At 37.6% G+C, this 23,841-nt stretch overlaps 1 protein-coding gene across 2 annotated transcripts in view; it reads right to left on the reverse strand.

Moving 5' to 3' along the window:
• Positions 1–858: 858 nt before the first annotated feature.
• LOC149316901 (abnormal spindle-like microcephaly-associated protein homolog) overlaps positions 859–23,841 on the reverse strand; it is a 29,311-nt gene continuing 6,328 nt past the window's right edge. Inside the window, exons 5-23 of one of the 2 annotated variants that reach the window (XM_089516478.1) lie at positions 23,097–23,243; positions 20,026–20,271; positions 19,720–19,787; positions 17,597–17,738; positions 17,379–17,509; positions 16,562–16,737; positions 16,327–16,472; positions 16,157–16,242; positions 13,948–14,160; positions 12,027–12,231; positions 11,788–11,933; positions 11,582–11,704; positions 11,329–11,463; positions 7,813–10,653; positions 5,342–5,534; positions 4,376–4,530; positions 3,122–3,298; positions 1,336–1,505; positions 859–1,232 (exon numbers count right to left, since the gene is read on the reverse strand). In XM_089516478.1, the coding sequence (XP_089372604.1) occupies positions 1,127–1,232; positions 1,336–1,505; positions 3,122–3,298; positions 4,376–4,530; positions 5,342–5,534; positions 7,813–10,653; positions 11,329–11,463; positions 11,582–11,704; positions 11,788–11,933; positions 12,027–12,231; positions 13,948–14,160; positions 16,157–16,242; positions 16,327–16,472; positions 16,562–16,737; positions 17,379–17,509; positions 17,597–17,738; positions 19,720–19,787; positions 20,026–20,271; positions 23,097–23,243 (5,606 nt within the window). In that variant the 3' untranslated portion in view covers positions 859–1,126. The remainder of the gene's footprint in view (positions 1,233–1,335; positions 1,506–3,121; positions 3,299–4,375; positions 4,531–5,341; positions 5,535–7,812; positions 10,654–11,328; positions 11,464–11,581; positions 11,705–11,787; positions 11,934–12,026; positions 12,232–13,947; positions 14,161–16,156; positions 16,243–16,326; positions 16,473–16,561; positions 16,738–17,378; positions 17,510–17,596; positions 17,739–19,719; positions 19,788–20,025; positions 20,272–23,096; positions 23,244–23,841) is intronic. The other variant, XM_089516479.1, reaches the window with a different exon arrangement.

Consider the following 23,841-nt stretch of genomic DNA (forward strand, 5'->3'; position numbering starts at 1 on the left):
TTCACACTGTGGATGGATTCTAATGTACAAACTATAATAAACTAAACAAACAATTTCCCTATATTACTGATGGATCCACACTGTAGAAATACAGTGGACCCTTGATACGCTGGGGTTTGGTTCCAAGATCCCCTGTGGATAACAAAATCCATGTATGCTCAAGTCCCATTAAATATAATGACATAGCAAAATGGCGTCCCTTATAAAAAATGGAAAATCAAGGTTTGATATTTGAAATTTATACTTTTTTTTGAACATTTTCAAACCTTGGATGCTTGAATCCATGTATAAAAAAATCTGTGTATAAGCAGGGCCGACTATAATGTTGTTTGACACCACTTTAACTGCCATGGTGCCATTCTACAGAATTCTGGGATTTGTAGTTTTATGAGGCCCCAACAGTCTGGCAGAGAAAGCTAAAGACATTGTAAAACTACACATTCCAGAAATACACAGGTTTATGTTGGAGCACTTAAGCTAGTATCAAACTGCATTGTTTTTACAGCATAGATGCACCCTAGGTCCAAACACAGCCTCCATAGGAATACTGTGGTCCCTGGAAATCAAATTATTTTCCAAGTGACCACATCGCAATACAAAAGTCTAATGGAGGAGCCAGGTTTTTTAAAATCCTATTTGTTGTTTAATGTTCTTGAGTGCCAACTTGGCAAGTGGAAGCAAGCTTTAAGAGACAAGAAAATCTGTAATGATAAATTCCAATAACCTGTTTTCTGTAGTGGACTGTCCTTATTCACTATTGTGAGAAACGTTCATATAGAGGTTACATCCATTACTTTAATATAGTCAAATCCAAATCCAAATAAAAAACAAAAGCCATATGAGACATCTTCAGTGTAGCCTTACAAAAAAAAAATCTGTACAAAATACACAATTTGTTACTTAATAGCCATATTCAAGAAATTTGCATAATACAAAAGATGAAAAATAATCATCAGGTGATATACCAACTGCAGTAAAATATAAGTATTACAGCTGAAATACATTGTAATAAACAGAATTGAATATAAATAGAGCAGTTTTACATAATATGTGACATGCTATTAATTATATCTCTTTTCAAAACAGATAGTATCTTTTTTAAAAAAATCAAGCACATTATTAGGCTTTAGTTGCAAGAAATTCCAAGTGTGTCCATCACCATTTGAATAGCTTGCAGTGGATCAACAATTTCTTGAATGTTATCTTTCTTCAAAACCCAGGCTGGCCTTTGCCTGTAAGGTGAAGAAAATGTTATAATTATAAAAAGGGGTTTTGTTTTGTTTTTAAGGAAAAAAGAATTAAGTCAAAAAGTGAAACTTTAATATGACTTCCTACCTTGAAACCACTTTTGTTCTCAACGGGCTTACTGGGACAGAGCGCCCATTTATGTATGCAGCTGATTTCTGTCTGACAAGGTTTCTCTGGGCATCCATTCGATGTTTACGTACTGTGAGTCTGTACAGGCTCTGAAGGCGAGCGACTACTTGAGGACTGCTTCGGATCTCCTGAAAAAGCAAACCACCATTTTTGTTAAAGAAAAGGTAATTCCTTTGTTCAGTAAACTCCGAAGTTGTAACTTGTTGGAATTCTTGATATTTATTCAGACTTAATTGCATTCATATTATTTATATTCTAAGAGTTGCTGAGGGGGAGCAAGTGCCACAAAGAGGACAAGATAGTGTAGAATGCCAGTCAGGGTGAAAGAGGGGAAACAAGTGAGAGGGTTGGGAGAGTTGGGGTCTCAGTGGAAGAGTGATGAAGAGAATAGCCCCCAATTTCGGGGCAGGGGACCCAGGGGAAAAATTTGGGAGGTGCCCAGCAAGGAGGGGAACCCTGGGGGGCCTTCTTCCAAACTAGAGAGGAGCACCTTCAGGGGCAAGTGGAAGTTGAGGGGTCCCCTTCCTGGCTGGGGTGTGTGTGTCTTGTGGTGGGCAGGTTATACCTGTCTCTTTACAGGGGCCATCCCTGAAGAATCCTAACCTGGATCTGGAAGATGTCAACAATTATAGGACTATTGTTAACATCCCCTTTCCTTGGCAATGTGTTTGAACAAGTGGTTATCATCTGGTTCCAGACAACCCTTAATTAAAATAATGATCTAGCTTGAATTTGGTTGTCCTGGGATAATTTCTGCTGAGAAAGGGGTAGTTACTGACTGTGATCCTCTTGATTCTCTTTGATCTCTCACTGAACTCAATGATTTTGGCTTCATAATATTCTGGGCAAGCTATCTCGACAGACTGAAGGTACTGTACTGTGGTGCTCATTCTCCTTCTTAGACAGCCAAATGCTAGAAGACTAACCTGCTCTGCCCCTTGAAAGCCACAGGATTCCACAGAGTAGTATTTCAGTGCTCATGCTGTTTGACAAGGAACCCATGGGAAAGATTTTCCAGAGGTACAGAGTGAGGTGGCAACAAAAGCCAATGATAACAATTCTCTCATTTCAATTAAATCTAGATGAGGCACTCAATGTTCTGAATCAGTGACTAAGTGCTTCAGTAGTCTGTAGTATTGATACAGAACTAATAAACTGAGATACCAACCACACAACACAGAGATACAGTTGGTGAATGGTTAATTTGACTGAGGGGTGAAACAAACCACCCTTTTGCACCTCTGTCCACATGGCTTCAGAGCATGGTGTTTTGGTACTGCCCGAAGCCAGCTTCCAGCCTTCCCACATGTGGGCTGGCTTATGGGCATCTTGGGGGCATGGCAGTTACATGCAGCAAGCCCCAACATGCTAGGAAGGACTGTGGAAGAGATGCTAAAGATGGCTTTTCAGCTGGGGGTCACAGCAGATTGGGGTGGCAGCGTGTAGCTGCCATGTCCCCAATCCGGCTTTGTCAGGGGCAGCCTGTTTCGCCCTTGACTCAACTTGTGGTATTCCACATGTTCCAGAAGGGTTTGGACCCCTCACTTTATGGGAGGTGCATTTGGATCTGGCGTTGACACTGGAAACATCAGCAGTCACAACAGTGCTGGAGAACATTTTATTGGGCTAGGCTTATACTAACATATATCAACTGTGTATACCAGCAATTGTAATGATAAGACTCTTGATCTGGTAATTTCAAAAAATAGGAAGATGCAAAGGGAAAGAAAGAATTGTAGCTTACTGAAGCTCTTCTTGAATCCTCCGAAAGAAGAGCAAACAGGCAGCATGTTTTGATAAAAATGCTTCCACCTTTATCGGAAATTTTGTCACCAGCTCTGTCTCTGTACATCTGAAGTAGGTCCAACAGAGTTTCCACACACCTTTCCACAGCGTAAACAGTGTCAGTTGTCCTTTCATACTTGAAGAGAAGACCATATTGCACATTTAATACTTTCTGGCATACTGACTTTGAGCAAGACTGTCCAAATTGTACTTAGTATCAGTAAATTATTTACTGTGAAGATATTAATATCAATTATTTGCTCAGAATAACTGAATAAAGACAGTTCAAACATATAGCTGCGTTAGTCTGTAGAATCAGTACAGAGAGAGATCTTGTAGCACCTTTGAGACTAACTGAAAGAAAGAAATTGGCAGCATGAGCTTTTGTAGATTTCAGTCTACTTTGTGCTACAAGATCTACCTACTCAATAGAGACAAGGAATTCTAGTTGCTATTTTGTTAATAATAAGCATAAAAAGTACATAAAAAGTACAGAGTCCACTTAAGACTGCTTACAATTTTAGCAACTATGTTAGTTCCCAAATACAAATGGTGATGTGCACTGACTTTTGGTTTATAGCCCGTTTCTGGATAAACCCAATCACTCAATCAAAATTAAAGCACACTAGGTTGTATTTCATGTTAAGGTGCACACTGTTTAAATACTGTGGATGCATTTAGGTGTCTCCTAGAAAGAAAAAGTATCTATGGCCTGTTACAGACTGCCAATATAAAGCTGCTTCGGGTCTCTTTGGAGGTATGCTATTTAAATGATGCATGCATCCTAAGAATCCGGAAGCTGCACCAAAGCTGCACTCCAGTGCTTAGGAATGGAGTGTGGCTTTGGCGCGACCTCCGGACTCTTAGGACCCATGCATCATTTAAATAGCATACCTCCAAAGAGACCCGAAGCAGCTTTATTTTGGCAGTCTGTAACAGGCCTATATATGTTTATAAGTAATTATATATATGTAATTACATATACAGTCATCCCCCCATATGTGCGGACTTGGAGTCTTGGCTTTTGTGGGAGGGATGAGGTGCTATCATTAAAATGGGTGTGCCTGCCCACAAGCAGCCTTGCACATGCTCCATGTGCATGTAATTATTCCATGGGTATGCCATTATTCTCTAATACAAAATTATCACAAAACAAAGTTGTTTACAAAAAAAAAAAAAAAAAAACCACAAAAACCTGGACATCTATAAATACCTTTGACAAATTGAGCAGGACTTGGACAGAATGTCTGATAACATCCATGCAAGGAACACTCCGATTGCAGCTCCGTATCAAAGTAAAAATAGTGGAAACGGCTTCAGTCTTTGCCATGCTTTCACAACAGACAGGAGATAGCCTAGTTACAACCTCTGGAGAAAAGAGAGGAACCATTGTGATATATTTTCCAAATGTTGATAGGTAGCCCAAGGTACATGCCTGATAGAAAGTAAAACCACCAATAAATTCTGCCAGATGATCCCTATTCACTTTTTCTATCCATATTCTCTAGAATCGTGTGAAGAGAAGAGAGGATTCAGAGTGGCTCCATTCTCTCTACCATATTCCCATTCTCTGATCTTGTCACATCCCTTTGTTAGAGTTGCATGTGCTGCAAGGACACCTGGCTGTACTCATGTAGGCTTCATAATCAATTCAGAGCCCAGCATTTTAAACTTTTAAGATTTAGGCTATTATGTCATTTAAATCTCTAGAGCAGCAGAAAATAAGCTTGCTACTTCTTCCATAGGGTATCTTTTCAAATATTGAAATATTGCTATGGTGTCACTTCTAAGCCTTCCCTTCCCCATGCTAAACATATTCAGCTCCCTAAGCTGCTCCTCAGAAGGCATGGTGTCTAGATCTTTTAACATTTTGGCCCTCCTATGGACATGCTCCAGCTTGTTAACATCCTTATTGAATTCTGGTGCCTAGAAGTGGATACAATATTCCAGTTGAGGTCTGACCAAAGAATAGAGTGCTACTATTACTTCTCTTGATCTGGATACTGTACCCCTACTGATACAGCCTAGAATTACATTGCCTTTCTTATTCAAGTGTCAATAACTATTATTTCAAAATCTTTTTTACTTTGTCTTTTTTACTTTGACATACTTGTACATGTAAAATCTGGTAATCTGCATAATGATATATCACAGAATATTTTTAAAAGGAATAACTAACCCAGTTCTTTTAAAGCTGCCAGAATGTAAGAAAAGTGCTTATATTTGAGGAGGCGATCAATAGCAAGTGCAGTTCGGTTACACAGCTTTTCCTCTTCTTTACTTTTCTTATTGGCAATCACCAAGCTATCTCGCAGAGCTCTAGTTTCTGGAGTGTCTGTCTTTATCCTCCATGAATGTCCTCTCCACAATGCCTTACAAGTAAGAAGAGAAAAGAAGACAATATCAAGAGGCACAGAAGGAGAAATTCACAGTATTTTGCAATGCAATGGGAGTGAATGTTTGCACTTACTTCTCAAGGTCAATTCTATACAATTTTCCAACCAATTTCAGTGTAATGTTATTCTATCAGTGGACGTTATTCACTGACAGCAGGCAGGTTGAAAGAGACTTGTTATTCATATAATATGATCTTTGGTAAGCTGAATGTAGTTCACAAGATACTACTCCCTGATTTATTGCCGAGACCTCTTTTCAAATCTTCAGTGAAATCTTAGGGTGATGGTAAAGTATCAAAAGGAAATCAGGACTAGATTAATTTCAGTACCAAACCTAAGGACCTTGATGATGAATAAGAAAGCTAAAAAGCCATGCTCACTTGCTTTACTAACACATTAAAAATACCTCGCACTATTTGTTTTGGGACTGGATATTAGAAGCCTAAATCCAATAGCAGAATAACCCCAATCTCTAGCACCATGGAACTTTCTTCCATCTGTATCTTCCCTTTAGCCCTTCCTGAGACTGAAAACCTGATCTGAAGAATTTCCTAAACCTCCAGAGCAAATTCTGGTGTTGTTCAAGGAGACTTGGGGGGGAGGATACTTTCTACTGGATGATATCCTCACCATATTCTTTCAAAATACAATTTATATTAACTGAAATGATTTAGACTCTGAGAAGTCGAAGGCTTTCATGGCCAGCATCCATAGTTTTTTTGTGGGTTTTTCAGGCTATGTGGCTGTGCCCTGGAAGAATTTATTCCTGACCTTTCACCTGCATCTATGGTTGGCATCTTCAGAGATTGGTGGAACGGAATTGAGTGGGGTATATATACTGTGAGTGGGGTATATACACAGTATCTATACCCCACTCACTACCAACCTCTGAAGATGCCAGCCACAAATGCTTGCAAAACATCAGGAATAAATTCTTCCTGAACAAAAAAAACCCACAAAAATTATTTAGACTCTTCTTTTTAGTATATAAATTAGCGTTTCAAATATAACGTACGTATTTGCATATGAAGCATTTTCAATGACGAGATAATTAGGAAGAGATAGCATGGCAAACTTGTAAGATACAGGATTTCAGAGAAAACTATCACACCTTCATTATGGTAGCAATTTAGTAGCAACTAGAGACTGAAAGACTATAGTCATTCCTAGGTCAAAAAATGAGTTTCCTGACAGCAAAAATCAAATGAGAATTTTGTTCAATTTTATCCCAAACTGTTGCAGAGGAACTGTTCTGTAAAGAATTTGTTTTGGGGTTTTTTTTTGGGGGGGGGGGGAGGGAGGGGAGAATTTTTTTCCCTGTGGATAATTATTCCTCCATAAGATTTACAATATTAATTCTCTTAAATTTGTTTGATTTAGAAGAAAAACTGAAAGAAAAGTTATTATGTGATATGATTACAGCACCAAGGATGGGCTGTGCAAAATACCGGAAAAAGAAGACAAGACCAATTTGTTAGTTTATCTGATACTGCCAAATCCAATAATTTCTGAACCCAATCTTTGGGATTCCTAAATGTCAAATAATGGATGTAGAAATCATTGGACTTTGCAGCATCAGATAAACTATCAAACGGAGGCTGTTGTACCTCAGTCAGTAATGCTAGGAAAGGTAGAGGGAAGTAGAAAGAGAGGAAGTCCACAAATGAGATTGATAGACTCAATTAAGGAGGCCACAACTAGGAATTTACAGGACCTAAGAAGATCAGTGGAGGACAGGTGGGCTTGGAGATCTTTCATCCACATGGTTGTCATGTGTCAGATTCGACCCAAGGGGAGTTAACAAGAAAATGTATATACACACACAAAAGGATAAAAGTTAGAAAGGAGTAATATTAGATTTGAATTCAAAATATGAAGTTAGTGATGTGCATTAAGTGAAGGAGGTGAGGGATGGGGGATATTTGTGTGTTGTTTTGGTCATTATGGAAACTTGTTTTGTTATGTGTGTTATATTATTGTTTTCTTTCTTTTTTCTTCTTTTATGTTATAATTCTTCTTTTATATTGTAATTAAACTTTAACAAAAATTATTCCTAAAAAGAATGCTCCAATGTTAGAATACTGTAGAGTAATATTCATTTTTTCTGCACAATGGGAAGAAAACTACTGTAATAATTTGTTCTGGCCTGTGAAGATAGAGTAGTCAATAATTTACATCCCTACTCCCCATCTGCTTTTAACCTCAGTCTTCTTAATAAACATATAAAAAAAAAAACCCCAGAACTCTTAAATACCTGCATTTTTATTACACTTCTCTTCATTCTGTGAAACCTTTGACGTTCAAGGAAGCCCCGGACCACAGCTTGCAGAATGATGATACTCCTCAGAGTTTGTAGATAAGCTGCTCTCTCATGTTTCATAGCTAAGTAAGATCGATAATGCTGTTGTATTAAAAGTGCAGCTTCCCAGTATTTCTGGTACAGTTCTCTATGATATACTCTGTAATGCTGATCCTGTAATACAAGAGCTTCAGTAGAATACTGAGTGGACTTTCTATACTCATTTTGTGCATCCATACCCAAAGATTGAATCATTGCAGCATGCATTTCCTTTGCCTTTTTGCGTCCTACTGTTCCACGGTAAGCAGACTGAATAGTTATCACAGCCCAGCGTATCCGCCTGTAGTGTCTGTATTGCATGTGCATGCGATAAAAAGACTGGATGACCGTTGCTGAGATGTGCATGGCTTTGAGTTCTTGCCGTGTTTGTATACCTCTGTAAGTGGCCTGAAGCACTACTGCAGATCTCTGAATAGCAAGGTATGCATTTTTCTGATGTTTTCCTTTTAGGTAAGATCGGTAGTAATTCTGTATGGTGACAGCTGCATTTCTCAGCCTCTGGTATGAGCGCCTAGTTCTATGCATTCTGAATGATGCCTGAATCATCCTTGCTGCTAAATGCATGTGCTCAACTTCCTTCCTTACTCTAAAACCTCTGTAGAAAGACTGGATACAAACTGCTGCACAAAAAGAACTGTATTCCCAAGCCTGTTTGCTTGCCAAAATAGATGCCCTGTACTTTCTCTGAAGGAGTATGGTAGTTGCTTTTACAATCATGTACCTTCTACGTTCTCTCTGCATTTTAAAACTCCGCTGAAGTACAATAGCAGCTTGGTGCCTTTTTTGATACTGTCTTGCCTTCATCCTGCGAAAAGCCTTTTGAATGCAAATGGTGGCTCTCTTAACACAGATATATTGGTGGACTGCAATTTTTTGGAGTTTATTGGCTCTGAACCTTACCTGAATAACTTTGGCTGCCCATTGCAGTTTAATATAGTAACACTGTTGCCTATACTTTCTGTAGTTACTCTGTATGACCGTGGCAGCATCATGCCATTTCTTCAAGAGAAGTCGTGTTTTCATTCCTCTGTAGGCAGCCTGAAGAAGTAAAACAGACTGATGTTGTTTTAAGTACAGTTCTCTCAAATGCTTAGTCTTCCGATATGTTCTATAATGCTGTTGTATTGTAACAGAAGCAAGCTTCACAGCCTGATATTGAATGTAAGCTATGTGCATTCTAAAGGCTGCCTGGATAACTGTAGCAGCAGCATTCAGTCGTTTCACTGATTTCCTGGCTATTTGGCCTCGGAAGACAGATTGTATTATGATGGCAGCATTACAGAGACAGAGATACTGTTCACGTTGCTGTTTAGACAGCACTGTGCCTCTGTACTTCCTCTGAATTGTCACAGCAGCAGTTTTAAGAGAAAGGAAACTCCGTCTCTGAAGAAAAGTTCTAAATCTCCTCTGAATGATAGTAGCAGCTGTATGCATCCTTTTCAAATGAAGCCTTACTTTCATGCCTCGAAATCCAGACTGAATTTGAAGAATAGATTTTTTTACCTGCATGTATTTTTGCATCTGAGTATTTCGATCTTTGCAACCACGATACCACTGCTGAATCAGTTTTGCTGCTGCAATCAATTGTAGGAAAGCTTTTCGCTGTCTGTGCATTCGATAAAATGACTGAAGAGAAGTAACAGAGTGGTGTAGAGTTTTTAGCTCTTGCCTAACTTTCATGCCTCTGTACGCAGACTGTAATATGATGCAGGACTTCCTTAACTCCTGATACTTCTTCTGTTCCCTTCTTCCTCCGCAAAAAGCTCTGTATCTTCTCTGAATTACAGTAGCTGACAGTTTCATTGCTGCATATTTAACATTGCATTGATGCATCCTAAACATAGCTTGAATACGAACAGCTGCTTTATGCCTGCATTTAAGCTTTTGCCTTACTCTTACACCTCTATAAATTGCTTGCATTTTAATAGTTGCTTCCTTTAAAGCAAGGTATTCCTCTCTTTTCTTGTGAGCTAGAATAACACCCTGGTACCATCTCTGAATTACGACAGCAGCTCCTCGGAAACGTTTAAAGTTTGTTTGACTGACATACATTCTGTAGTAGCATTGGATAATCACTGCTGCCTGGTGTTGTTTTTGCATTTGCCTCCTCACAAGACTCCCTCTCCAAGCTGCTTGGATCAGTATGATGTTGTTGCAAAGCACAATGTATTCCTGTTGTTTTCTGCTTGACATTCTGGCCCGGTAATGTTGTTGTAGAGTTAGAACAGCATTTTTCACCATCCTGAATCTTTTCAGGGCGCTGTACCTCCTAAATGCAGACTGTATAATAACTGCAGCTGTATGCTGCTCTTTAAACCGTTTTCTTATTTGCCAGCCGCGCACAGCTGCTTGCAATGAAATCACAGATGCTTTAGTCTTCAAAAACTGTTTTCTGATTGTGGAAGCCCTGTACCATTTCTGAATCACACAGGAAGCTTGAATCAAGGTTTGATATTTTACTCTAGCAGTGTGAGCCCTGAATGCAGCCTGAATCTTAACAGCAGCCATATTTTGGCACCTAAGCATTTTGCGTAGTTTATAACCCCTATAAGCTGCTTGCAAACACACAACTGCCTTTTTCACTTCTAAGAATTTCAGCCTCAGAGAGGTTTTCTTTCTGTAAGCACGGTAGCATCTCTGAATGACAGCAGCAGCTCCAGACATCCTTAGGAAGAGTTTTCTTTGTTTCTTCATTTTGTACCAAGCCTGAAGTACAACAGCAGCTTTATGCTGTTTCTGAATCACAAAGGGGGTGGAAGAGAGAGGAAAACTGTTAGAATTAGTTATTCCAATTCATGTCTAATACAAGAAAATCATAAGAATTCAAGATTCAGTAAAGTACAGCTGTCACTACTAGAATGATCTAGAATTCAAGAAATCTATTTTTTAAAAATAAGGGGAGTTAAAAACTTTAAGCTACTGTAACTACTGTAAATATCAGTTCAAACATTTTAGTCAGAAATTTACCCCAAAAATCTGAGTTGACATATCCATAAGTCAATGTAAGTACTGTACTTTAACCATTCCCTGGTGAAAGGCAAAAGTGTATTCTGTCCTGGAAGCACCGAACCCCCTCTACTCTCTCATCCATCCAGCCTTTAGTGTGAGCACAAACAGCTATGTCTGCTGAATTTTTTTAAGTTCCTTGGCATTTTTTTCCTTTGCTTCATCCTTTAGATTCTTTGTTACATGTCCCTGTTTTACCTTTGACTTATCCATGGGTCATATGAAAATCCATAATTTTGGCTCCAAAACCTATCTTCAACTTACACATTAGGTCAACTTACAGTCGAGATATATGGTAATTTAAAAAGATCTTTCAGAACAGCAATGCCTTAGCTCTCCGTAATCTCAGATGGTTGAGAAATTCAGATATTTTGACAGAGCAATTTCATATGAAGCCAATCATACCTGGAGGACTATATGAAATGCTTTTTCAGTTTCTTCCTGTTTTGACTTTTTTAATTTCTGAAGTTCCATCTGAGCCAAATATCTTCTCCAGTATTTCTGAAGTACAACTGTTGCATTTAATTTTTGCTGCTTCATCTGGAAAGAAAAAATATTTGACATGAGACTAAATGAACACACGCAACCCTGTCATTTTCTCTAGATTCAATTTCTATTGATAATTATCAGCAAAATGCAAAGCAGCTGAAAGGAATACCTGAGCAACTTTTATTTTTTGTCTGTATTTCCTCCAAGTAGTCTGAATTAGCCGAGCTGCTCGAATCTCCTTAGAAAGTTCTAGAAGTCGTGCACACAGAAATGACAAATAAATGATGACTACCTAAAAAAGAAAACACAAATAGAACAAATTTAATACACTGACTGAACAAAGCAATTTCAAAATTTATTAATATGACTGATTACCTTTTCATCAGGGATTGTATTAGACATGTCTGAATAGTGAATCATTTCTGGAATACCACCAAGATGAGAAACTGCAGCATCAATCAACTGGAAGTTCTTTTTCTCATTGTCAAGCAGCTCTTTATAAAGTGGTGAAGTAGTAATAGCTTTATAAGAATGAAACAAAAAAAACCTGTAAATCTGATACAATGGTATCAAGTATCTTCTACTTGCTTTTAAGCATTATTTAATGAACTCACTTTGATCAAAACTTCCATTCAGTAGATTTAAAGAAGCATCAGACTCTGAGGAGGAATTCAGTGCAATTGTACCATTTTTGGTGCATTCCACTGTTTGAGTAGTGCGTTGACATATAGATTCAAAAGCCACATAGCACGGATGATAATGATGAATCAGGTAACATAGCACTCTTCCATCTGAGAAGGATACTGTGAAGTTTTCTACCTAAATTTTTTAAAATGCATAAATTAGAACTATGGACATACCTGCTGCCAGTGTCTACATTAACTATGTTGGGGGGTGGGGAGAGAGACTGGCTCATAGGGTGATGAGGGTAGTTAATGCTTCCTTACAAGACAGAGTTCCAACCTGCCTAAAGGATAAAAAGGATATATCTTCTATAATAGATAAGTATCAGCCAGCCATTTGACCAATTAGTTTACTATGTTTTCTACAGTGGCTGACAAAAAATCTAACTACTGAAGATAGTAAGGATTCTGTTATGTAACCTGACAGCAAAACAGTCCCAACAGATCAATAAGAACAAGCCAGTCTAACAGTAGTACAGTGCATATTAGATCTTCTTGGACCATGGCTAGTATATTTCAAACCCTATCATGTTTACTCATATTCTGCCATACCTTACTTTACTGAAATCCATTTTTAAAAACATACAAAAGGCAGACAGAAAGAAGCCACACAGGCAAGACATAACTCTCTCACATAACTTTAGCATCAGTAAAAAAGGAAAACGGGCATAACTGTGGTAAGCAAAGCCGTTCCAGACTCATAACCCAAACTACTGTTTTACATACTTCTTTGGCTTTCACTTCCTAGAAAAGTAACGTACATTCTAAAATGGTCCAAAATCCTTAACTTTTTGAACACTGACATGACAAGGCAGCAGTAGAGGTGGTGTCAAGTCCCAGCCACACATTCTTTGAGTGGAATGATGGGAGATGGTGCGAGTTCACAGCCAAGCTTTTCACAAGCTGCTGCTCCATGGCCAACTACCCCAGCCAAAGTGAGGTCTAGAGTAGGATGTGGTAGTGGTGGCTACTGGTGACTGTTTCCTCAAGCCTTGGCCTGGAGGACAGCCCCATGTCAAAAAGCCACGATCCCTCTCCTGTCTCTCTCCTTCCACTGTTGGGTCCCAGCTGCCAGTGCCTTTTCTACTTATCTTCTGCAGATGGGAAGCCAGTAATCACAGCCAACTCTAGCAGTGGATGGGCTGCTCTCTCCTGCTCTCCCTCCTCCTAAGCTGTTTTCTGTTCCTGCAGCACCTTGAACCAGTGCCCAGGGCATGGGAGATGAATGCCAACATAAAGGGGCTGCATCCAATTGTGGGAGGACTTGACTTGCAACTTCAGATCTTTGCCCCAGCTGTTTCTGCTGCCACGGATGAAATCATCACACCAGCAGTCAAGGAAGAGGAGGAGATGGCTTTCACCAGGGACTTGGTAGTACAAATGCCACTGCCTTTTCAATGTTGTGGCTACCTCTGTGCACTAGTCTGCCTCGGATGCAATGGCAGCCACAAGCTTCTGCTTGAAGAAGATGGGCACCTCCTGCTCTGGACAATCACCCTCATTTTACCATCAGGGAGCCAGAAGCAGCAGTGGCAACTTGGTTGGGCAATGGTTGTGGGGTGCTCCCCAGAGCCACTGTATTCCAAATTTAGAAATACCTGTATTCCAAAATCCCACAGATTCCAAACTCCAAAACCCTTCTGCTCCCAATGATTTCAATACGGGAGACATAGACTATAATAATTTGCAAAAGGTTCGAATATGTATTTTGTTCTGGCTCGCCACTAATTCAGTCGACGAATTACTGAACTGAAACTTTGGGCTATCACAGTTTTTCATCTCAAATCAGTTTTTCAAACACAGAAGAAAAGAGCACAGCTGCATTATATTGTTGAAATGGCAAATACTTTACCGTGACATTGTAAAAATGACAGACAGCATTCACCCAGTCCATCAGCAATTTTACATTTTCACTGTAGTTTTCAGATGAATAAAAGCTATTGCTTTCTTTTCTTGCATGACTATAAGCAAAAGATTGCAAAGCTGATTTCATTTTTGAGATATGCAAGTTCTTTAAGAACTCAATTTCTTCTTTTACTTGATCCTTATCAAGGGAAATATCCACCTAAGCAAGAGCACAAATATATATTTAAAACAACTTGCTTTACCTTTAAAGATAAATAATCAAACTCAGAAATTTGCAGAAATCAGTAAAAAATACATTTAAATATGTACATCTTACATTGTTTGTCAATGTTCAAATTAGATTACTTTCAAAAACATGCTCAGCAAGTGGCCCAAAGTTCAGATCAATACTTTCAAGGCAACATGGAGATTTTTCAAGATTTGAATACAGCCACACATTCCTACTAGAGCACACTCACTGAATCAAAAGGGCCTATATAAATATTGACTTATCAACTTTGTATAATTTCAGTGGGTCTACTCTAGGCAGGACTAACAATTGATAAAGTAATATCAAATTGCTACAAATTGGGTAGTGGTGAAACACCCTAGGAATTTAGAGTTCTGCGATAACTTGGTAATAATAATTTAACAAAATGGGATTTTATTCAGTTGTACAACCAAAACGGAAAGGCCAATAAGACATCTTTAGATTATTTTGTCTTACTATATTTTGTTTTATGATAACTTAAAATCTTAATTTTTTACCAGCAGATGCCAGATCAAACTGGATATTCATTTGAAATTAAAACAATTTGTTCATAAATATATATGTGTATTTTAAAGGTGGAGACCCTTGTTATCTTTTCTAGAGAAACATCTTCTGTATGTTGCATGTTGCATTCCACAGTAGCTAATTATAACTGTATAGTTGTTGCCTCTCAGTTACATGGCATAAAAACTTCCATACACCAAGATAAAGCAGGATTATATCTACTGTACTGGCCCTGCCATATTTATTGAGTGCATTGTTGACATTTCAATTAACGGGCATGGTCCAGTTCCTTACCAAACACTGGATACATGCACTGAATGGTTCCTGCAAATGTTCCCACAGTAGTACAATGGACCCTCCACATCTGTGGGTTTCCCTTTCAGTTTTGCTTATTTGTGTGCTTGTGCACTAGTTGCTGCTTAATTAGGTCAGCCTCCTCGGACTCTCTTCTTCAATTGGAGGGCCAATTGTATTTATTTCCATACACAGACCTATTCCTGATGGTTCTTGGGGAGTTTCATGCTGTATTGTCAGGTAATTCTGCTAAGGTCTGGTTGACTTCTAGGATAGAGAAATGATCAGATAATGGATTTGATCATTATAAGTGTCCACTCACACAAAGCAGAGTAACCTCCCTGCTTTACATAGAAGTTGTAGCAATGAAATTTGTGAGATGGAGATTAAAGTGTAAATGGTGGAACCCTTAGAAGTCCTACCTGGCATGGGCTAGAGCCCACTGGGAAGCCTATGCTGTGATGGTGGTGACAACAAAGAAATCATACTTCTCTGCCACCACTCTGTCTACACAATGTTGCTGAATGGAGTTGTCTTGAATGAGCCTTCCAGTCTCTGTTACACGAAAACAGAACACAGCCCACAGTGAAGAATTTGCAAGCAAAATTGACTGGATCTGCTCTGATTTGGATGGTGCAATTAACAGGTCCAGTGGAGGTGACCATGGCTCTTGCCTGTTGTGTGGTTTTGGATATATTTCAGTTTGTGCAGCCTGAAGATATGAACAGGATCCTTGGGGAGGTGAGAGCCACCACACATGCTCCAGAACTAAGTACATAAAGGGAATAGTGAATGCCTCATTGCAGTAGGGCAAAGTTCCATCCTGCCTTTAAAAAGCTATTTTAATATGACAGCTTAATTGGTTGTTTTAACTTTTTTATCACTGGACTTTTAGCTCTATCATCAGATTAAGAATCAGGTTTTTAGCTCTAGGTTTTAACCAAGTAGCAAGGTTAATTTGGTCTAATGACAGGACAAAAGATAGAATATAAATATAATAATATAATACATAAAATGTTTTTTATCATCACCCTGAAAAGTATGAATTTTTGAAGAGGACAATATAGGTATTATAACCAGCTGAACACATACAAAATACCCTCAGTGTAGTCATAGAGATTAGTGTCCCAATATTTTTATGCAATACCTGAAAAGCAAATACTATTTTCCACAGCAAAGCAAATGTTTTCTCCCTATGTCGATCCACAATATCCTTGGCATCAATTTTTGCACCTATAAATCAAACAAACTGGTTACTCATTAGTAGTAGTTCACATTTTAGAAAATTTTGTCCTGATACTAATTTCCAGTTCTTACCATATTCGTCTTTCAAATCAATCCCGTGATCTTTCAATACCTGAAGAACAACGTTGACATTATGCATCTTCTGAAGTCTGCTTATTGCAGGAACTCTTAATTTTTTAGAAAGGCTCCAGTCTGATGACAGAAGTTCCAATGCTCTCCTAAAAATACAGTAGACTCAATTTTAAAAGTAACCCATTTCTTCAAGTGAAATCCTTAAATAACAAAATTACAGTAAGTGAAAACTTACACAAGACGAATGCCACACTGCAAATCTGTGGCAAGATTTGTTACAGCAAAGTCGAATTCATCTAGTGGAGTTTGTACATGGTTAACTGGCAATCCCAGAAATCCCAGGTGACGAGAAAGATCACCTTCTCCGCTTAGAAAGTCTCTGGAAAATGCGAGCAATATCTCTTTGCTAGACTACAGAAAAAGAAATGAACCATTACACAAATGCAGAGCACAGTGGCAATCATATGTACCCAACAAGATTTTTTTTTCTGAGCAAACATGCCAAGCATTTGGCTGTAAAGCAAATAAAATTTCCTTTCACCTTTTAACTCAGTCATAGACATAGGTAACAATCATTAATAAGACATCTTATTACCAATAATATCTCAAATTTAACTGTACAGCTTATGAAAACAGATTGCCAAATGCCTATTCTTCAACAACAATAATCAGCACACAAAAATCAATTTGCTTTGTCATCACTACTTAAAATTCTTCTCCCACTAAAGAAAAAAAATATATTGTCCCAGGAAATCAATGTATCTTAAAATTGAATATGTACTTTTTTCCCTTGTGACTTCCAAATATACTATGAAGATTCTCCTGGCACCTTAAATTCTAATATGTTTTATTCAATGTAAGCTTTCATGAATTGTAGCACACTCCATCAGATGCTTGCACACATTCAGTGAAATGGGTTCCAGTCCTCTGAAGCTTAGGTTAAATAATAGAAATGCCACAAAATGTTTTTAAAGAACAGATTGCTTAGGTAGTCCCTCAATCAAGGCTAATTATGCACAAATGTAACATAAATGAGATTTAAATGAAAATACCTTGAATTCTGCATTTTTGCAGAAGAGGCAAGGGTCATGATCAATAATCCGAGACAATTTGGCATGATCAAGAAAGCAAACAAGTAGCAGAATCTTTTTCAGTGTAAATTTGGACAGTGCTTCTTCATGACCTATTAGAATTGATACAATATTAGCTTTCACACAAAAATACACCCTATAATAATAAATCAGATTATAGGAGAGCAAATAAAAATTACCGTCTCGATAAAGATGAGGCACTGTTGGGTGTCTGTATTCAGCTGCGATGTCAGGATTCCATAATAAACGGTTGAGTATAAACACTGCTAACCCCATTACATCACTGTTACTTTCCAAAGCAATCAGTTCACCATAAACGGTCTATTAATGTGGGAATAACAGAAACCATTTTAAAAAAATAAATAAAGCTCCTACAACAATACACTTAAGATCTTCAGGAGACATACTGAAAACTAACAGCAATACAGGTATACCTCAGTTAACAAAGACAATGTGTTCCTGAGCTTTACTTCTCTAACAGAACATTTGGTTCCAGAGGCAGATATAACATGGAAAGAATAAGGATAGATTCCTACATTGCATAAAAAGAGCAGTTCAACCTGTTTAAGCAAACTTTCTATTAAGAACTGACAATGTGCACAAGTGAAATGAAACAACCAGGTCAAGAAAGCCTTTTCTTTGTAATAATCTCTGTATTGTAAATATCTGAAGAATAGATTTATTTTATGTTGTTAGATGATAAAAATATAGATTAAAAAGGAGAACAATACTTTGGGGGCATAGAATCATAGAAGACAATCATGTACTGTATTAGTATATTCTACTTTATATTTGTTTTCCCGATCAAACAATTTGCTAATCCATGGATGGACCAAGCTTGTGTTCTGCTGCTCCAGAGATTAGGACACAAAGCAATGGATTCAAATTACAGGAAACGAGATTCCACCTAAACATTAGGAACAACCGACTGTAAGAGACATCTCCACGGGAGTCCAGTGGAGCTGTCTTCTAACACAGGCTGGATGGCCATGTGTCGGGGGTGCTTTCATTTTGTTTTCCTGCATGGCAGGGGTTTGGACTAGATGGTTCTTTGGGTCTCCTCCAACTCTGTGATTCTAATACATAATAATATGGGACAGAAATTGCCCTACAAGATTACAATTTCTATTATTTGATGCTTCTTTTAGGGTGTGAGGTGGTTTTGCAATTCATACCCATTCAATATATAATTTCTTAACATGGTTATATATGCGTAAACCAATTTTATGCACACCTACACCCATCATGAAATGTGTAACTGTTATGAAGCTATTGGATTGGACAGTAAGGCACTAATCTGATGGTAAACCAACCAAAGGGTAAAACCTTTTAAAAAGCGATTAGACTAAACTTAAAAACGTAAGATATATGTTGTTTTATATCAGTAAACCTGAACAGGCAAACAGAATTTGTTTCACACTTGAGAAGTGACATGATTTCTATTAAATTAATTTCAAAATAGTAACAATCAAATCCATATTGAAGTCATTAATACAACTCTTAACGTCCGTTGGCACACAATTTTTATCTGATGTTTTAAGGCTAAACTTAGTAAAAATGTGGAAGTAGGGAATAATATGACAGATGTAAGCAGATGGAGACAATTCATGATGGAAGTCATATAAGGTAAGTTTAGTCAGTAGTAGCCGAGGCCTTTATTTTTACGTGTGAATGTAAATGAATCTCTACAGCCACAAAACACAGAATGGTGCAGTATAACCCACTGATAACCACCATCCTGTTTTACATTCTATACTAGCAAGTCTTAGGATCAGGTTTTTCATTTCATTTTATTACATCTAGTTGTATCAAATACCATTTTTAGTAACATACATCATTAATTCAAAATCCACAAAACAGTGACCCTTTTTTGGAATAACTAAAAAGCACCAAATACTTCATGTATGTTTTTGTAGTTTCACTGACTTCTTCATCAGGCAAGAAGAATGTTAAAAATTGTACAGAAGAAAAAACCAAGTTAGAATCACAGACCAACATTCTGCCTCATGGTACTTCTATTGCCAAATAAGATGGTCAGGATGGATATCAATGTAAGCAAAGGCCACTCCCTTTCTTGGCCATTTGGACAAAAGGCAGTAAAAAAGACAGACAATAAAAGGGAATGGTCTTTGGTTCCACTGATTATCAGACCAACTATCAGCTCTCACAGTTTTGTGGGTTTTCTTTTATTTTGCTGCATGGGTAACATCATTACCACAAATATGTTTCCATTCTCAGCAAAATTCTGCAAAAAAAGTGTAATGCTTGAAAAACATTTTAAACATTAGAAAAGTACACTTACTTCCAGGCCTATGCGAAGCCATAGTGGGTTGTAGCATAAAAGCCAGTTGAGGATTTTCTGTCGCTCTCCTAACACAGGAGCAAGAGCATGAAAAATAGATAGTACATAGGGTTACACTATGTCCATGATAAAAATAATGGACATAAATACACCTACCCATTTAATTATTTAGAGAGAGAGAGAGAGAGAGAGAAGAGAGAGAGAACACATACACCTTCCCTCTCTATTATATACACAATTTAACACTGCAGCTCAATTTTTTTCTAAAAAAAAGTAACAAAATCTAAAATAGTGTAACATTCTCACCAATATCCTTCCACAGATGTCTGTCCTTTCGAACAAGCAAGCGTTTTGTTTCAATTTCTATCTCCAGCCTTCTTATTGCTTTAACCTTCTCCTCACAGGTAAACAAACGGCAAGCCGATCTACGAAGTTTGTTTAACTTGCACCTAGCAGTATAAGCTCTTAAGGATGCTTCCTCTTTTGTTGGTGCTTTAGAAACACTAGATTTATGATGGCATTCTATTCCCATGTTAAGGGTTGCTGCATTGACTGGTGAAGAAAAAACAATAGTTTGTGCTTAAATATTGCATTTCATCCTCTTAGAACATGTATATTTGTTTCACTGTCTTGAGTTATCTGGAACAATGTTCTTTGCTAATATCTTTCTGTAGAAACACTTTTGTTTGGTTAGGGAAGCTATATGACTGGTTTATCCAACCTGGTGGCAAGAGACTCGATGGACCCTTGATCCACTACCATCCGTGAAGCTATTGGAATAGTAATAGTAATAATAATAATAATAATAATAATAATTACAGTAATAATGTAATGTTGCAATATTTTATAGGGTAATTTAAAAGGTAGTCAAAGGCATTTGTTATAAAATATTTATATCCTACTCTGTATCATAAAGATCCCATGCTAACATAGAAACAAAAATGCATTTAAGACACTGTAAAACATATAAAGTAATGTAAACCAAGTAAACCAAAGGCTTTGGTTAAGAGCCATGTGTACATTTGGCACAGACATGAAGTCTACACTAGCATCAATTGGGCCCCCAAATTTGGGACTATCCAAAACTGAAGTTAGAATTCAAAGACATAGCCATATTAGTCTTTATACAACTGGAGTGTTAAAGTAAAAAAAGTCTCTCCTCTATCTCCACATTACAGTATGTATTGCTCCCATTGGTGGGATGCAGAGGGCATTCCAGCAGATGCCAATGTTTGGGCAAATATATACAATATTTTGGCAAGTTTCTATTGGAGAGGAGTGGAATAAAGACTGGAGGAATACCAAGAATCTAAGATATCCAGATGATGTAGTTAGTGGCCTACAAGTCAGCCCTGATTCATGGTATCCCTGGGACTGAGATATTACCAAGCTCCCCATCCTCCCCTGCTCTATTGTCCTGTAGATTCAGGCAGCTGACCTCCTTAATTGAGTCTAGCCATCTGGTGTGCAGTCCTTCTACTGCCCTCCATGTTCCAAGCATTACTGTCTTTTCAAGTCAGTCATGCCTTCTCATAATGGGGCCAAAGTACAATAGCCTCAATTAGATCATCTTGGCTTCCAGGGATAGTTATGTTTTGATCCGTTCAACAACCCATTTGTTTGTCTTTTTGGCTGTTGATGGTATTCTAAGCAATCTTTTCCAGCCACACATCTCAAATTAGTTTATTTTCTTCCTATTTGCTTTCTTCACAGTCCTTTGAGTTGAGGTTGACTAGAGGTCAACTTGAAGGCAGTTAGCAACACCTACTGAATATGGAGAACATTTGACTTAAAATTCTGCTCATATGAATCCGAGCATTGGCTTAGATTAAACAGTACATTAACATACACTCCTTATTAAAAAGGGCTTACATCAGTTTGAGAATGGCCGGGCGGGACCTGTGGGAGGATGCAAGACTTGCTCAAAGGGGGGGGGGGGGGGGGATAAGACTTGGAGGCTCTGATCCTTCTTCCTCCTCTTCCTAAACTTTTCAATGTGTGTAAATGAACACATGCGTTGAGTTAAATATTTAATTTACTTAATTAAAACTGTTTTAATTTGAATGATATCATTTATTTCCTTATAAAATGTTAAAATCTGAATACGTATGAATGTGTGAATGAAAATATACACTAAATAAACAATATATATATATAGTATGTCAAGTTGGGAGGGGGGGTACAAACACAGGTCCCAAGGGTAAAATTTGAGAACTTTGTTATATCATGCTTTTATTGAGAATATGTTTTATTGCTTTACATTTTGTACCTTGAACTATAGTGAACTATCCATTAAAAAAAAACACCAGGGTATAAAGTAATAACTTTTACTTTGTCTTTCCAAAAATATTTGTTTTTGTGTTTCTCTTTCCTCCTCCTATTCACTGGCTGCATCCACACCGCAAGAACAATCCAGTCTGACACCACTTTAACTGCCATGGTTCAATGCTATGGATTTCTGGGAATTGTAGTTTTTTGAGACATTTAGCCTTCTTTGTCAGAGAACTCTAGTGCAACAAACAAACTACAATTCCCCAAATCTCATAGCACTGAGCCATGGCAGTTAACATGGTATCAAACTGGATTGTTTCTGCAATGTGGATGCCAGTCTGTATCAGTAAACATTTAAAACTGGATGCAAAGTTTCTCTGTACATTACTTCTGCCAATTCTATACTTGAAAAACTGGGTTTTTTTTTTTACAAAATAATATACAAAGGCACCAAATAAATTTAGGGGCATATCACCTTAATGCAAGTTGAAATCTCATCTATGACTAGACGTTCCCTTGATTTACCATCCAACTACTTACATGGCAGCAGATGCTTTCCTTTCCATCCAGCTACTACATACAGAAGTAGTACTGTAATCTGGCACTGTAATCTCTGTTGATCTTGAATTTTCTCATATTAAATATATCATGGAATTTACAATATTGTATATTGTCTGCTTTGTAATTTTCTTCAAAAATAAAAAATCAGTCAATTCTAAATGCAGCTCACACAATTTCTTAGAAATAGCTAGAAGCAAAACTTCAACAAAAATGTCAAGAAGCAGCAGATAATCATTCCATAAATAAATTCCAAATATGCATCAAAGAAAAATAAATATAATATATACAGCTGGTCAACTGCTTATTGGAATTTTTAAAAGTCTTCATATGTAATTAGAATCTTATCAGGGATAGGGCCAGGGAATTTCCCTTTGGCAGGCACTTCAAGGGAAGTAAGACGTAGAAAGAGAGCTCCCCAGCTGATTCATGAAAGGGGTCTTTTACTAGAAAGGTTCTAAGTACACAGATGTATGCACACGTAAGTTGAGCAATGCTTGTAAATAAATACTATCTAAAACCTTTAAGACTCTGCATACTAGTTTTACCTTGTGAAATGTCTGTTTTCACAGTGAAGTCATCAGGAGTAAGTACAAAATTCAGCCACCAAGTAAAGCCTCGTTGTTGTTTCTCTTTCCAGCGTTCATCAAAAAACATGTTCTTGGCCACAAAAGGCATTGGATGTCTAGGAATATCTTTTAAAATAATTACAAGTTCCATTAATTTTCTCCATAAAACACTACATTCTCAGTCCTACAATGTCAGATATTTCAGTGCCCAATCAAAGACAACAAATTCAGGTTAGAAACATTCAAACTGTGGGACACTGATGGAAACCATCAAAGAACTATATTACAGCTTGAGTCTCCTTTATTTTAAATGGTTGGGACCAGAAGTATTTTGGATTTCAGAGTTTTTTCAGTGCTGTAATATTTGTATATACATACTAAGATACCTTGTAGATAGGAAACAAATCTAAATATAAAATTTATTTATGTTTTGTATACACCTTATACACATAGCCTGAAGATAATTTTATACATATTCTTAATAATTTTGTGTATGTAACAAAGTTTGTACACATTAAACAATCAAAACACAAAGGTGCCATTATCTCAGCAACCCATGTAGACAATTTTGCATTTTGGATTTCGGAATTTCGGATAAGGGAGACTCAACCTGTACCTGAGTTTTCATATCAGTAAATTTGCATCCTGTGTCCTCCCTCTGGCAACTCAGATTTGTCCCTCTCTCATTTTATCTTATGCAGTAATTCTAAACCTTTGGTCCTAC

Source organism: Sceloporus occidentalis, unplaced genomic scaffold, assembly GCF_023333645.1.
Source record: "Sceloporus occidentalis isolate IW3139 unplaced genomic scaffold, rSceOcc1.0.p SCAF_3, whole genome shotgun sequence".
NCBI lineage: Eukaryota > Metazoa > Chordata > Lepidosauria > Squamata > Phrynosomatidae > Sceloporus > Sceloporus occidentalis.